Here is a 16,671-nt window from a genome sequence, read left to right as displayed (position 1 = left end):
TGCCTCAATCCTGTAACATATACTCTTACCAATTTCAGAGGGTGTTCTGGAAAACAACTAGAGAGATGTCTTTAGCTGGAATATGAAATTAAAGTAGAGACCCTCAAAAAATATTCTGTTGAAATTGTATTTTGGGGCAGAAGAGGGCAAACCTGCCTCTTGTCAAATAGCCTGTAATATAAGTTTTCAACCTGACTTTTTATTTTTATGCATGGGGTCCTTGAGCAACAGTCAAAAAGGTGTGTCCAAATGGTTTTGTTAAAGAAAATTAAAAATTTAAAACCTTTGCAGTGTTCAATAGCAGAAAACTGTATAGTTTGATGAGACAGAGATTGTTTTTTTCATCATTTTATTTCTAAAGGTACTTCCAGCTGCTGCCTTGCTCTGCACTGACCTCGACAGGTAACTCCAGCTCTGCTTGACTCAGAGGGACCGAGATGAAGGGGATACATTGTGTGCCCTTCACCAAAAGGGTTGGAGGTCAGAGAGAAGGAGGTTTCCCCCTTCCCTCTCGCCCATGTGCCTGCAACCCTGTGACCTGACTCAGTCAACTTTCCCCTTTTTACATCTGGGGCACAGTGTGGGGAAGGAAAGGGTTTTTAATGCTCTCGTTTTCTTCATCAGGGCATAATTACAGTGTCATAACACAGCAAATTACAACTTTGCCTTTCCTGTTAGGGAGAGGAGTTCGTCTAGATGCTCCCACCTTTTATTACCCATTACTCATCCCCCCGGCTGGCAAGAGAAGTACGGCAAAGTCAGGATTCTGGCAGATGCCCATTTAAAGCTCATTAAAATTCCTGGGCCTCAGCATGATTGAAGTCACAGGCTCTCCACATTTCCTTTTGGATTAATGGAAAATGAAGCCCTAATGAATATTTGCTAAGCACAATTTTCCCCACTAATTTGCTAAAAGGACTGTCATGAAGGAACAGCTGATCCTTTGCATCTTGTGCATTTCCTAAAGGTCATGGGGATGGTAACAGGGTTTCTTCCAAATGGGGGGGATAGTGGTATAGTGGGATAATTAACCAATTAGGCACCCGGTCATCTGCTTAGCCAAATTACTTTTGAATCTCAGTGGCCCATAATCAGGCTCCCCTATTTCATGCCAAGCTTTTCCAGCTTCCCCCCACCTCCCGTATGCCTCTTCTTTAGTCTTCTCACTGGGCAAGTATCATTTTTCCAATCCTTGCTGCCATCCATTTCTGCACAATGCAGAGTTATTGGCATAATAAGTTAGATATGAAACAGTCTGAAAGTGTTAAACAAACACTAACCCCCTTAGGTGTCTGTTAAAATTGAGAAAATTCTGCCCAGGAGCAGACCACAGTCCAGAATAGCAGGGAAAAAATTCATTCCTTCATCTGAACGTGCCCCAGAGCACTTCTGCTGTGGGATTTGAGATTCACATTATAATAAAATGGGTAAAATCTTGGCTTTGCTGCAGTCCGTGGCAAAATTCCCACTGACATCACCAGAGCCAGCAGTTTTCACTGTAAAACCGGCCAATTCTTTCAAAAATACCAGCTGCATTTCCTGCGGTCTTGGATGTGCTGTGCATGAGTAGAGATTCTGCCTGTGTGTGCTGAGAAACACCTACCAAGGCATAAGGCAGACCAGGAGGCACACAACTTTAACTACACCACCTTTAGCCTGGGCTCAAGGAGAGAACAACCCTTGGTTCACCTTGAAATCGACTTTTCCTCACATGACTCAGAGGCCGAAAGGAAGAGGCCAGGGAGGGTGTGAAAAAGCAGGGACCATTCTCAAAGACCAGCTGGGTTCTAAAATGTGCCTGAGGAACCTGTGAGGTGGCTGTCCCTACTGACCCAGACATTCAGGGCTGAACTCATTTTGTTTACATCTACAGAGGGGTTTTTCCTAACTTCCACTGCTGAAAACTTCACTTGCTTCTGAAGACAAAAAGAAAAAAACAAACCACAATTGGGTTGTTTGATTTGTTTTGACACCCTCACATAAGAAATTACAGTCTTAGATTTTAACAAGCGATTTTTTGTTGAATCTGTAAGTTACCTGTCTGTAATTTTTTGTTAAGTCTGTAAGTTACCTGTCACAGCCACAGACCTTGGTAAAGAACTCACAAAACAAGATCTGTCTTCTTCAGCCCTCCTAGCTTTTTTTTTGGATATGTTTTTGCTTGTTTCAAGTTAATTTGGGCATTCCATAGAAGGCTGTGTGTTTGTGTGTATGTCTGTCTTGTACACTTAGGCATATTTTTAAGAAACCAAAGACAAGATCATAAAGAAGAAATTCTTTACTATGAAGGTGGTGAGGTTCTGGAACAGGTTGCCCAGAGAAGTTGTGGATGCCCCATTCTTGACAATGTTCAAGGCCATGGAGGATGGAGCTCTGAGCAGCCTGATCTAGTGGGAGGTATCCCTGCCCATGGTAGGGAACTTAAATGTCCCTTCCTACACAAACAATTTTATGATCCCATTTGCTCATCTCAGAATGCTCTAAAGATCTTAGTCAGTTCTCAGTGCACAAATGCAACGAGTTCTGAGGGGCTTGCTCAGGATACTGGAAAAACAGAAAAACCAAAGCTGGTATGGAAAAATCCTAATAAAGATTCCAACTCTCTTTTTGGAGAAAAAGTTCTTGTTTTGGACAGAGTTGATGGATTATTGGAGATCACTATACTTGGCAATTCAGGGCTGAATACAATAATAAAATTATTTATGACAGGCTTTACTTTTGTTTTCAAAAGGGCTGTAGTACATCTTGAAATCTAACCCCCATGACATATCATCAGAAAAAAATGAAGTTTCATTTCAACACTGATGTCTGCCATGGCTCTTGGTTTTATGATATGTATACATTTTATGATATATATACATTTCTCTTCATTTATACACAAGAAGAACAGTTAGCCTTGATTTGGACAAAAAAAGCAAGAAAAGCTTTAAGGACTGTACAGTTTGTGGATGTTCTATAGATTACAGGCAAACTGTGCTGGATAATGGCAAAATCTAGGGCACAGAACCACACGGTGGGTTCAGCTTGGCTGGACCTGAACTGATCCATTCCTCTGCCCATGCTCCTCACACCTGAGCTCATTGTCAGTTTTTTAGCACAGGGGCAGCTGCAGACCCACCTCCAACACAAGTGAACTCCATATACCTGTTCTGACCTCAGCTACCCATCACTGCATCCCAGCACAGCGTAATGAGGAAAGGCTGTGATGAGGCTTGTTTTCCAACAGTAATTAAACTGGGCTAACCCACGAGGTTGTATAAAGTCAGGCTGCAGCACTTTGGTGAGCTGCACACCTCACCTCTACAGCAAACACCCAGAGGATGGAAATTCATTGCCTCTTCTGCTTGCCCAGAATGTTTGAACACAGCGCAGATAAGAGTCGCAAACTTGCACCCAGGAATTGCACATCCTAGTTTCAGAAACTACACCAAGATGAGTAATACAGACTTAAAATTACCTCCAAGTTTTGTGTGCTTGACATGGCCTGAATCAAGATTTTATCTTAAGCTGTGATGGTTTTGGATCAGTTCCACCCTGTGCACCCTGTCAGCTGCCAGCAGCCTCAGCGCTCATGTGGCAGTAATGACTCATCTCTACAGGAATCTTGCAGCAGCAAAACGTCCCCAGGCTTGTTATCCAACTGGGATTCAGGAGGGGAGAGCTGAGATTATCATTAACAATGTGATCACTGGTGTTATTGTGGTGATAGGGCTGGTTCACTAACGAATCAATGTTTGTGCACATCCTTGCAAACCTAAAATACTCCTCTCAGCACTGAGCATTGTTATTATTATTGAGTTCCCTCTCACTGTGTTTTCCTGCTAAAGGTTAGAGATGCTTAAAGGTCTTGACCCTCTGCTAAAGGGGAGTGCTGTGCTTTACAGAATATTGCTCTAGCAAGAAGCAGAGAAAGACACAGCCTCTCAGCACTGCAGGAAAATGAGGAACGCTGGGAATGGCAGCCTGCACCGGGCTGGTGGCTCACCCCATGTGGCTGTCCCCCAACCCATCCCCATTCTCAATGCCAGCTGCTTACAGGAAGGAGCAGAGTTATGAGACAGCTTGTCCACTGGGTGACACTCACTCCTAACCCACAGAGGCACACCATGCCTGGTGAACACAGGGGTCTGCAGGCTCTTCAAGGCGTGCACCACAGCTTCCCCCTGCCTCTGGTGGCTGCTGGCACAGCGCTGTGCTGAGCAAGGATCTGCTCGCCATTTTGTCCTGTGCTTAATCTAGCCCCAGTAAGTAATAAAAAGCAAAGTCCTTCAGCATGGGGGAAACATCTCTGTAATGATCCGATAGGTCTGTGCATCTGTTCTCACAGCAGGGACATGTACTAGAGCTAATCAGGAGCTGGAAGTTGTGTTCCCCAGGAAATTCTGACATAGGAAAAAAAATTAATTCCAAATTAGATGGAAATGACGACATTTCTAATTTTCTTACAAAATGAGATTTCTCCCCCAAAGTAGTTTTAGATCATCAGAATGTTTTAGTCTGATGGTGTAATCTAGATTCATTTCATTTTGACTCTTACACTGTATTAAAATATTAAATGTAATTACATACATATAATAACACATATAATATAGAATATGTCTGAATTAGTGATCTAATAGAGGATAAAATTTAAAATGTAACTATTTAAAATGAGAGTTGCTAAGCTGGAGCACCTGACTTTAATGTCTCACTCAGGCAGGCATGCCCCTCCTTCTTGACAAAAGGGAGCAGCTCTCCTTGGAGGACAACTGGAATGGAACCACCCAAGTGGGCTGCCTCTGAGGATTCCACAGCTCCCCACTGACTGTAAAGGAAATGTTACATGGCACAGTTTTCTCCCAAGGCATTTACATGCAAAAATGGTAGATTCACCTCTCCTTACTCTTCATGTCTTCAGTGGAGCCATCCAGTCCTGTGGAGCAGATTACCCAGGCAACTCTCACAGTCATTGAAAAGAAATAGGAACTGTAACTACAAGTTTGTTCTCATCCTGATATAGGGATTGTGCTCTGCAAGGTCTGACTGATGTTTCCAGATTATCAGTGGAGGCTGAAAGGCTGAAAGGACTAGATCAGCTACTCTAAATAGCAAGTCCTTGTTCTCCAAACAGCAGGCGTCTGAAATTATGTTACTGCCTTTTAATGAAGGGCCCCTCGTGCTTTGTGTCCTGTAAAGTTCTTTATTCCAATACAATTGCATTTTTATCTGCATTCTTGTTGCTTGTCTCAAACAGAGGCCCTCACTGGATGGTCATGGCTATGTTGCTAGCTGGTCTTTCCATGTCCCATGCACACCAGCATGCTTTCCTCCCAGGGCACTGAAGAGATCTCACCAGCAGTTCCCCACACGGGCAGCCCACCACAGTACTGCTGGTCACAGTGACACCATGCCACATATGGAAATGGAGAATAACTCAGTGGACCAGGCATTCAAAGCAATTGGGTGTTTAATGGACGCTCTAGGTGCGTGAGGAGGGGAACCGCTGAGATGGGGATGGCCTGCTGGGGTCACAGAGGAGGAGGACATCACTTTTACTCACCTTCTCTCTGCTGCTGTGGGATCATGGGAGGTGGCTGTGGGAACGCTTGGCTGATCTGGCCATAAGCAGCAGGATAAGCAGCTAAACGGGAGAGAAAGGGAAAAAGAAGAAAGGACAGATTTCAGTGCTGGGAAGCAAGGGGCTTTCACTCCAAACCACCACACACACCAAGCCAGATGTGGGCTTTGCCCCTGTGTTTTGGCTCTGTGAAGGGGCATCCCGTGCAGCCTGAAGTGTGGTGTAAGAGCCATGGTGGTGCTCCAGCAGGTGCCACAGGGCCTGAAGCTTCCTCCCTCCTCCCTGCCTCCCTCCAGCTCCATCAGCAGAGGCACCATACAGTGTGAACAGGGGGCTCTGCTGAGACCACTCCCAGCTGAGATGTCCAACCATTCCATGTGGTGACAGGAACACGTTCACTGACGAGCTCAGAGCAGAGCTGCCCATGCTGACACCTTTCCCCAGCTCACCTCTGGCACCCTGATTAACTACCGTGCTCACAAAACCAGCTCACACGTGTGTTTTCCCCTTCATGTGCCCACAGGCTGCACAGGCACAGTTGCACACACATTCTCAGATATACATTTTCTTTCATGCCCGTAGAGACTTCCTCTCTCTCACACAAACACAGTGGAAACAGTGAGCAGCAATTAAACAATTTTCCCCATCTCAGCTCCCCCACCAAGCAAACAAGGGGAGCCATTCACTACCACAGATGGTAGATGATGTGCCTTGCTGTTAAAAATACAGAGTATGGGTCGCCTGCAAGACCAGAGAGAAGAGGATAGGGGCCATGTGTGTGCAGAGGGGTTAATTAACAGCTCAAAGGGTTGAGTTGCTTCCCATCTATCAAACCTCACAAGCAATAAATGACAATAACTAAAACACTGGCAAATGAAGCCTTACATGGAGAATTAAATTAAGTTTCCAGATACAGCGCTGACACGAGATAATAGCCATTCCTCAGCAGGAACCCATGATTGCTCCAGTTACCACAGGAAATAATGACTTTGGGGTGGCAGCTTCCTCACAACGCTGGCCATGGACACCTCGCGAGGGGAGGCTGAACACGGCGGGGTCGCGGTCTGCACCAGGTCACTTTGGCTGGTGTCAGTCCATCAGCTGCAAAGGAGCTGCTCAGCACACAGGGCAGCTCGAGGGGAGGCTGAGCCACGGGGAGCTCTGCTGGAATCTGCTGGGAGGCAGGGGGATGTCTGGGTGGCTCCTAAGTAAGGCTCAGAATGACTGAGTGGGGCATGGCCAGTAGACAGATCCTAAATAAACGGGCGTGTGCAGGCATTCCGTGCCCTGCCCAGCTCTGCAGGGTCTGGCCCATCTTCCTGCTGCAGCGCTCAGGAGACCTGGTTTAGAAAGTGGCCTCCAAAGCAGTGGCCTGATTCTGCCCTTCTGCACTGTGCTAAGGCAGACCAGACTCAGTTCTACTGATGAAGCTTCACTGGGGTGCAGGTCAGTGGGAACCTTTCCATGGGAAAAGTAGGAGGCTGCCTCCTTTGATGCCCTGGATGTCTTGGTGTTTGTGCAAATTGAATCAGGGAGTCTGTGGCCCCTGGCTTGTCCTTGTATCAGTAAAAACCTCCCTTCCCTCGGCCCCCTGAGGTGTGTTCAGAGGGTAATGGCTTTAGAGAAGAGAAAGGTTTATTGGGAGAAAGTGTTAATACTAACGACCTGCGTACTGCTGCACTCCAGCGTAGGCTTGCTGCAAGGGGTCTGCTGCAGTGGGGCTCTGTGCTGTGGAGACACAAGAGAGACAAGGAATTAAGGGGTTAAAACATGATAGGCACTCTCCCCTTATCTTTTATCATCAACATGTGTTATGAAACAGACAGACCCAGGGACTGAGGGTTGAAGAGGAGCAGCTCACTTGCGCTATGGACAGGAATGCAGAGAACCCCCCAGGATGGCTAAGGGGGTTCTGTCCCCCAGCCATCACCCTTTGAGATGTTGGAGCAGAGGACAAATAAACCTCTCTCCTCATTTCCCAAGCTTAAATTATGGATCTGCACCGATCATGCAGAGTTTTGGCACTAATCAACCCCAAAGAACCCTCATCTTAAGCCAGGACTAACACTGTGCTAGGTGCTGTGCAAACTCAGATCTCAGTGACAGCTACAGTCACATGAAACTTTCAATCAGAGCAGAAAACAACAGGGGCATAGCAGGAGGAAGGAGAAGAGAACAAAGCAATGGCTCCTGTCATCCCCACATCCCTTCGAAGGACTGTGTTGCTGCCAGGCAGCCCCCAGTGAGAGAGAAGAAGCTGCATGGAGGGGAGGGGGACACCACTTGTCTGCTCCAGGGAGGATGCTGTGAATCTCTGCATAAGGCATGCAGTCTCTTGCTGGCTTCAAAGTGTATTTTCTCTCTTTACAAGTGTGCATTCCTCCCCACTAAAACTGTTTATTTTTGTGAAACTTTGAAGTCTTGCTCAAATACAACCAAAGCTAGTTAAGAAATATTTTTTTTCTTTTTCTCCTTTGGTTGATAGGGAGAAAAAAGAGAAACGTGTTGGATAAGCTCTTTCTTTATCTGCATCAATAAAAAATTTAAAGCAAAGCTTGGCTAAACCTCCAGTCCAAATGTCACCTTGGCCCTAATATTTCACTTATTCTAATGAGTTTAATTTGTATTTATTGGGACTGCACTGTTCTACATTTATGCAGTCCCTCCAACCTATTCCTCGTAGGATGATCCCTTAGGGAACTGCCACTTTCCCACATCCATCCCACCTTTTTTCCTTCTTACCCGCACAGAGGTGTGGCTGGAGGCAAGGCTTGGAGGATGCAAAGGTGGGGGCCTCTTGGAAGGAAATCTGGTGCCATACACCTATCCAAGGAAAGACACTGACTGTATGGCAAAGTGTGGGGGAGGTTGTCATACGTGAGTATTACATACCCAAGGAACACGGATAAAGTGTTTTCTTACAAATAGAAATACCAGCTTGAAACTTAACTTTAAAGATCACCATTGGTCATGATGGAAACTTGCAAGGTCTTACACTTTTCTCCCAAAGTACAAGGAGGAATGGTAAAACGACCAAATTTGAGGTGGCAAACCCAATTAGCTGGCTAAGGCTTGGAAGCTCCTGTTCATTATGGATATGACTGGATCATGTGGACTTTGAGGCTGGGGTAGTCATAGGAAGAAATAAGTGGGATTGCAGTCTTTGCTTGGAATGGTTTCCTAGCTGACTTTTGGCAAGTCCCTCAATATATGTGTATGTGAAATAGGAAAGCACTGTCTTACTGTAAAGATTTTCATTTTTTGCAAAACAGTGTGAGGAGAATACATTAAAACCTGTGGGAGGTCAGTGGCAGGCAGACTAGAGATTCTACACTACATTTTTAAAGAGCAGTTGTTCCAGGAAAATAATGGAGGTAATGTTTGGAAAATACAAATTTTTATTTCTTTTTTTACTTACTACTTTCTTCTTGAAGAAGAAACCAACTAAAGTCTATTCTTTTTAACTTCTGCTTAAAACTGCTTTCCTCAAAAACCAGAATATTGATCATATTGCTCCACAAGAAAACTGAACAGGTATGAAAAATTGAGTAATACATCAGCTCCCTCACCCCTTTAGGAGAATGGATCATAATAACTTAGACCCTTCAATTCCTGTCAGGTAGAAGATGTCTCCTGAGAAAGGTGAGGGAACCTTTGGTGAGAGAAGCAAATCATTTTTAGCTATGGTGTTACAGACTGCAGTGAAGGAGAAGATCTGCCATCTCTGCCCCAAAGGCAACTGCGCTCCTTTCATTGCACAGAAGAGGAAATTGTCTCTGCTGTTCAGGAAATGCATTTACAGTATTTCCTTCCTCCCCAGGTGAGGCTGATTTGGACATGATTGTTCTGCTGGTAATTAGCAATGGCTGGCACTTCACTGACACAAGAGAACTCACTGAGCAGGACCTGTCCTGTGGTCCTTTCCTTTATTCCTCGCCTTATCTGGGCACATGTGGGAGCTTCCTGACCTCCCAGCTACAGCTGAGTCTATCTCCTGGACACAACAACCTGGCTCACTGCAGAACTGCTCTGCTTATCCCACCTGTGGATATCTCACCTGCCTTAGGAACCACACTCTGACCATCAGAACTAAGGTACACTGCTTAGGAAATATATTATGAGAACCCCCAACCTTTAAGGTTAAACATTAGAGCTGGGTAAATAATTTATTTAAAGTGTTTGGGATAACAGGCCATGAAATGCAGCCTTTCTGCCTTCCACACTAAAGCTTTCACAGTTCATTATTTTCCCAAGTATTTATGACTTGCCACCAAGGGTAATATCCAACTGAGTGTTTCTCACAGGCTGCCTTGTGACCCAGGTCATGCATGGGGTTTTCTCCTGGCTTACAGCACATGCAAGCCAGTGGGAAGGTGACAGTTAGCTCTGCTCCAACCTGGGAATCCCTTCCTCATGGGAATAGAATATCTAACTATCTGTTCTAACACACAGGGCCCTGACTGACCCGAACAACCCTGGATGCTCTTGAAAGGAGAGTTGGAAGCAGCTCTGGAGGGGCAGCAGCTCCTGGCTTATGGCTCTGTTTTACTGTAGTCTCATACCCTGCCTTGGCCATTTGGGAAGAGCCAAAGTTGTGGTGAGTCGCAACCAGCAGGAATTTAACGTGGCACCTCTTAAAGTGATGACTTCTCTCACTGAAGGACGTGCCTTCCTTGGCTTGAAGCCTGTGTTTACCCAGCAAATGAAGGTGCGACTTCAGTATAGTGGACATGTCTGTGCTGGCCCATGAAGAGGCAGGGACACAGACTCCAGGGCTGGCTGGACACCCTTGCAGGAAGCCAAGGCATCCTGGGCAGCCACGAGCACATCTCCATGCTGCTGCTCACCCTGCCACGTGAGTCAGACCCAGCAAAGGGCATAACTGCCTGTGCTCCCAGCATGGATGAAGCCAACAGCTGGTATTGATCCAGGCATCTCAAGACACAGATTAGACATTTGGGAAAGCTGTGGCCATGCTGTGTTCTGTAAAGTGACAGCCCTCTTACTTATTAATGACCTATGAGGAGTTCATCAGGCGCTCAGTTATGTGAGGAGTTCACAACTCAGAGTCAACCTACCACAGGGGTTAGGTGTGGCTGTAGCCCACCACTTGCTAAAATTCAAAGTTATTGAGAGTTATGAGTATTTTCTGTATCTCAGCACAAGGAGACCATCAGGTGGGGTTGCTTTGCTCCTCCATAAGGTACACACAACTTCACGGGGTGGCCTTCACATAGATCATTAGTGGGAGACTTAACCTGCCTCAGTCACCCTTTCTCCCCATCCAGCTTACCAGCCTTCTTTGGTGCTGAAAATATTGGTTGAACACAAACATACAGGGCTGGCAAAGCACCTCGGCTGCTCTGTGTGCTGTCTGTGCCAGGGTGCACACAAGGTAAGTAGGTGTATGAGGGCTGATAAGAGATATAGATGAGGCACATGGATATCACAGAGCACCTCGCAGCAGCTTCTGGACTAGCACCAGTATGTCTCTAAGTTGTATCATCATCCAAAGACCTTGGATGTGCTGACTCTGTGCAAATGTGCCTAGGGAGAACATGTGAAACAGATTTCCTTGTGGCCAGACCCATGGAGGTATCATGTCCAACACACGGACATTTCTGAGATTAAAGGTGTTGTAATGTAAATGCTGAGGATCAGCTGGTGGAGGGAAAAAAATAAAAAAGCAGAGAGGCTCCTGAGAGGCCAGAGGAGAACCATCAATCACATCAGCCCCACTGCTGTCCCTGTGGCCTCGCTGCTTTCCAGGAGCTGAGGATCTGGCCTTGCCAGGGCAAAGTAAAGGTGTACCGTGAAAACAGATGCTAATAGTAACTTCATTTGGCAGCTCAGGGCAGGAGCCTTATCCCTGGACATCTCCTCTATATTAATTTGATCATTTCCATATCTCCACGGGAAAAATCCTGCTCAGATACAATTGTCTCTTTGCAAGACAGTCCTGGCCAAGATGCCACAAGGTGACCATGGCAGATAACCTTCCATAAACCTGGAGACATAAAACAAGCCAATGACCTACTATATGGCCATAAATATAAATTTAACGAAGGCAGCACTTATTCATTAGGCAGAAGTCAAGAAATAACTCCCAAGTCCTTCAAAGAAAGTAGATCCGTTAATGTCACTTTACAAATCCTCTGCCTGATGCCAAAAACTGAGGATGATTTCCCAAGTCAGCATGAAATACAAGTGCTTTAAAATTAACACCAGGAAACTTTCTTACTCCTGATATATCTCTAGATTGAAATCCAACTTTTTAAAGGGGCTTTCAGTTAGTGTTGGGCCTGACATTTAGCTTTTGTCAGAGAATGAATGGATGGAGGTGGCAGAATGAAGCACGTTGTTAAAAATAAATAAAATTGGTTGAAGTGATATTCTATAAAGAATCCTCCCTGAGGTGTCAGTAGCCTGACTCCAGTGTCTGTCCAAGACAAGCTGCCATATGGGTGCCCCAAGGGAAATTGGTTGTAGGGGACAGAGGGCTGGAGTCCTCTGTAGTATTCAGGGGTGTAAATCAGGAGGATCTGCATAGAAGTGAGCGGGCTGATGAGGAAAAAGGATAATAGTTACATCCTGAACCAGCCAAAAAGATCTTCAAATGCCCTCAGTGGACTATGGGACAGCCTCCTTGTCCCAGCTCAGGTAAGAGAAAGCCAAAGCAGTCTGCTCTCTGAAACCAGAGGCGTCCAGTGCTCAAAGACAAAAGCAGAGCCTGGCACACTTTTGGCTCCTATGATGCTTTGTGATTTCACTTAGGCTGAAGGAGTGATCTTACTCCTATGTGATATTCTCTCCACTCCTTTCTTCTGATTATCTGTGCATTCCATGACTGACATGCTCAGTTCCATCTACTTCACTCTGTTTTGCACAGATGCTTCCTCTACAGGTCTGGAACAGCATGTTGTGAGCTGGGTGCTCAGCTCTGTGCTCTGCCTCACCTATTCATTCCTCTCACTGTCCTGGGGGTGTTCTACACCTCTCTCAGGGGCTGCAGCTTGGCCAGGGCCCCCTTTGGGAAGGTGGATGGGGGAGGAGGGCAATCAAAGAGAGGCAGGGCTGTTCAGTCAGTGTGGGGGGGTAACAACATAATGACAGGAAAAAAAAAAATCTATGTGAAGGCCAGGATTAAAATAAATAAATAACTGAGTGGGAGGGCTCTGTTCACCTTCTCCTTAAATCCAATTTAAATCACTCTCTACAGCCCTAATCTATATCCATAATTATATCATTTCGTACAACAAGCTTGCGAGAGGTCTTAAGAAATTTATGTAGATTAAAATTCATGGGTGCCATAGTACAGATTCCATATTATTAAGATTGATTAGGACAGCTGATGCTGTGATTAAAGAAGCCAGCGCTTACTGTTGTAATTAATTAGGTATTCAGACACAACAATAACTGCAATAACAGAAAGAATGTGCTGATCTGGCAGAAAACAGAGGCTGATCCTGTGTTTTATAGTCTCGTTTTGCCATTTAGGGGTGGACACCACTCAGTTAAAGACATGCTGTCCCTCTGTCTCTTCCCCTACACATCAAAAGAGCACAGAAATCCAGGGGTTTTGTACCCTCTGATTCACCCTGTTAGTAGGAAAAAGTCCTTTTGGTGGCATCCCCAGCTATTATATGTGCTTGTTTGGGACAACACATGGACCTTCTATAAAATGCATATAGTTCAACCATGGAAACCAGGATTATCTTTGTTATTTTCCTAACAGTCGCACCTCCAAGCCCCAGCCCTAATCAGATTCCCTCTGAGACAGATGCTGAGTGAAAGCATGATAGGAGACGTGTCTGGCAATGAGGAGCTTCCAGATAACACAGCAAGAAAGACACAGGTGACTCAAAAAGGCAGACAGGTGGACATGGCTAGTCAAGGTGACAAGCACTCAACAGCAAAGCCAGGACCAGACTTCCCTCTCTTTGCCAAAGGCCATGATCACATAAGTCAGGGTCAGGTTTTAAAAGCTCTTAAGGTGCTCTAAAGTCCATATTTTGGGGCTTAGTTTAAGTCAGTTTTAAAAATAAAACTCAAGGTCTTAACTCACATAGTTGCTACTGAAGACATAAGCATGGAGTTTGATTTGTGTTTGAACCTTCTTCCAGATCAGAGGAGAAATCACTTTTGCTCTGGAAATGCTCACACAACTGCCTTGAACAACCTCATTCATTACAGCTGCAGCACGGTCATTGGAAGTACATGGCATCATTAAAGTGGTTTAGACTACAATTGAAGATGGCAACTTGCTATTATATTTTTAATGAGTCCATTCCTTCACTTGTTTATTTTACCAGTAAAGTATGGTTTATGGCACATGGCAGATTGTTACAAATGGGTCAAATAAATGCTTCCTAGTCATAATGATGTCTCAGGTGCTCACTGTTGCAGTTTTGGAACTGCTGATACAAAATATGAACAGGAAAGCTCTCACCTGGAGATTTAGGGTGGACAAACAATACAGAGCCAGAGATTTCCTGTAGTGAGGAGCTTTGCCTCAGGTAGCTGAGCCAGGCACCTTTCTAGGCCACAGTGTATGTCTGGACAAAGTGCTGTGGGGTTTGGTTTTCATCCTGGACCTTCTAAAGGTGCAGGCAGGTCACTCTTTCTCTCTTCTCCTGATTCACCTCCTCTCTAAACTCTTCCTGTCTAACGCCTTTCAGGCCTGAAATACTGGGGCAGACACTGGGGAGTGGGAAGCCAGTCCTTTCCTCTCCCTGCACTGGTGAAGCCCTGCTCTTGCCCAGAGCCTCTGGATGGTGCCTGGCGTGGTCAGGACTGGCACTGGACTCACTGCTCTGGAGCAGCAGCCTGTTCATCAGCTGCACTGTTCAATGACAGGCTGCAAAATTGACTTGGGTAATGATAATAGATGCAGATGGAGTCTGAATGCTGTCTCTGCTGGTAGAGGGTGACCTTGGTTCCTGATACCTCTTTGCTGAACCAAGGAAAATGAATTGGTGGTCTTGGTTCAGTTACAAAGTCATGAGTTGCTACAGAGCAGGAATTCCCCTGTGGGGCACACCTTACTGCCTGTCTCAGTGGTGACTTGGAAAAATGTGGGCACAAAAGCTTGGCTGCCTGTTTGTACTGACATCTGGTCCCCACCAGAGAGGGCTGGACCCTGAACAGGGTGTGAAATGGAGATTGCTGTCTTGCTAGCCCAGATGTACTGTGTGCTAAAGGGGAGTGCTGGTGGTGGTGGAGAAACTTGTGCTGGCTCTGCAGAGTGGAAAGATAGAGCCAGACCTGGAAGTGGTGAGCAGTCAGAAACAGAACCACTGTGTGCCTGAAAATAATAAATGAGGGGACACACTTTTAATGGATTACAAAGAACTGAGGGGACTTAACTTTTTTTATCTCAGCAACCTAAATCCAGACCAAATGCACTTAACCAGAATCATAGAATATCCTGATTAGGAAGGGATCCATAAGGCTCATCAAAATCCTGCACAGGGGATCCCCAAGAGTCAAACCATGTGCCTGCATTCCATGATGGGTTAGTTCAGTAACACCCTTTAACCACTGCTTAAATCTGTGTTGGTGCTTTAAGATGCTGCTAGAGATGCATGAGATATTTGAATATGTTCAGATTTGAGTAGCCCAAAACAAGGGCAATACTTCAGCTCATTGAGAGCATTGCCCAAATGCCTCTTGACCTTGTCAGGCTTGGTGCTAGGACTGTATTCTTAGGGAGCCTGTGCCAGTGCCCAACCATCCTCTGGGTGAGGAACCTTTTGCTGATATCCAAATTTAATCTCCTCTGACACACTTCAGACCATTCCCTCAGGTTCTGTTACCAGTCAACAGAGAAGCATTCCATATCTATGGTTCCACAAAGCTGCCAAACTGCTGGGCCATCCCTGGCTCTGGTCAAGTTGCACATCCTTTGGCCCAGGAGCAGTAAGGGAGTGTGAGATGCTATGTGATGTATTTCCACTTGTTTCTGGGCACTGGACAGAGGATTATGGAGCAGTCTTCAACTTTCTGAGAGATCTGCATTGTTCCTTCTTCCAGTTCTCTCATTTCACTGATGCTTTGACAGCCAGTCCCTTCTCTCTCTTGCTTGCTACCCTTTGGTCTCCTGATTTTCTCATCTCTATGTCCCCTTTCTCTTACCAAAGAGGCTTTGTCTTTGGAGTGAGAATTTTGCCTAGTCCCTCACAATGCAATTCGGCAGGGCAGGACCTGTTAGCAGAGAGCAGAATTCTGATGATATGAGACACAGCAGAAGCCAGTGCAGATGGTGTCTACTGTTACTGTACATCACACATGGTTACAAGAGAGGCTCTGGGTGGCTAAGAAGCTTTGGCAGAAGAGTGCAATCCCTGCTACTGTGACTAATGTGGAAATGGCAAACGCTCCTGTGCTGCTGCAAAGTGACTCAAGATTATGGCACAGAAGATTATGCTCTTTGTCCCCACTATATATTGTGACACATTGCCACGTTCAATAGCTCTGCAAACTGAAAGATTAAAGGGCAGGAATTAATACACAAAAAGGTCAAATCTCCAAAGGGGCTCAGACTAGTGGAAGGGAGAATACTTATTGCCTTGTTATTCACTCTGTGGCAAAAAGTGCACTGAGGCATTATGTACTGTCTGATCTTGGAGAAGGTGAGACCCTGCCTTGCAAAGGTTATGACTGCTAGGAATGGTGTTTTAGTGCCACTGCATGGGTCCATAGCCTGACCAGATTACCAGAGAAAGATAATTCCTGCAGGGACAGGGGCTGTGATCAAAGCCCTGGCGAGTAGGGGTGTTCAGAGTATTCATCCATTCGCCACAAAAGCATGGATGGTTTGGTAATCTGATTGAAATGACACCATGCACATCCCTTCTCCAGTCAAAGGGAATCTTGGAAAAACAGCACAGAAGACAGAAGGAAAAAAGAGTGGAATTACAGGCTAAATACAATTATGTTATATGGACTTGTTTTTATAAAGACTGGGAATCTGGAGTCCTTTGGATGCAGCATCAAAAATAATACGGCTGGTCAGAAAGGTGAACATGTAGAGAAACTGCACAATTAATGGAATTTATTAGGGTCTGAGTGATATGGATGCCATGCCTCTAGAGACGTTCATTGTCCTGTTTTGC

General features: G+C 45.5%; 1 protein-coding gene across 15 annotated transcripts in view; it reads right to left on the bottom strand.

Annotated features, from left to right (window-relative positions):
* Positions 1-16,671, bottom strand: part of CELF4 (CUGBP Elav-like family member 4) — a 711,932-nt gene that overhangs the window by 61,539 nt on the left and 633,722 nt on the right. For 7 of the 15 annotated variants that reach the window (XR_010031333.1, XM_063181194.1, XM_063181190.1 and 4 more), the window contains exons 9-11: positions 8,300-8,380; positions 7,220-7,285; positions 5,540-5,620 (exon numbers count right to left, since the gene is read on the bottom strand). Coding sequence is in view for 14 of the 15 variants with exons in the window: in XM_063181194.1 (XP_063037264.1) it covers positions 5,540-5,620; positions 7,220-7,285; positions 8,300-8,380 (228 nt within the window). In the remaining variant the exon portion in view is untranslated. The remainder of the gene's footprint in view (positions 1-5,539; positions 5,621-7,219; positions 7,286-8,299; positions 8,381-16,671) is intronic. The other 8 variants (XM_063181198.1, XM_063181199.1, XM_063181195.1 and 5 more) reach the window with 3 other exon arrangements.

Source organism: Melospiza melodia, chromosome Z (assembly GCF_035770615.1).
Source record: "Melospiza melodia melodia isolate bMelMel2 chromosome Z, bMelMel2.pri, whole genome shotgun sequence".
Classification (NCBI taxonomy): domain Eukaryota; kingdom Metazoa; phylum Chordata; class Aves; order Passeriformes; family Passerellidae; genus Melospiza; species Melospiza melodia.
The sequence above is the reverse complement of the archived record's forward strand: the minus strand, read 5'-3'. Positions and strand labels throughout refer to the sequence as shown.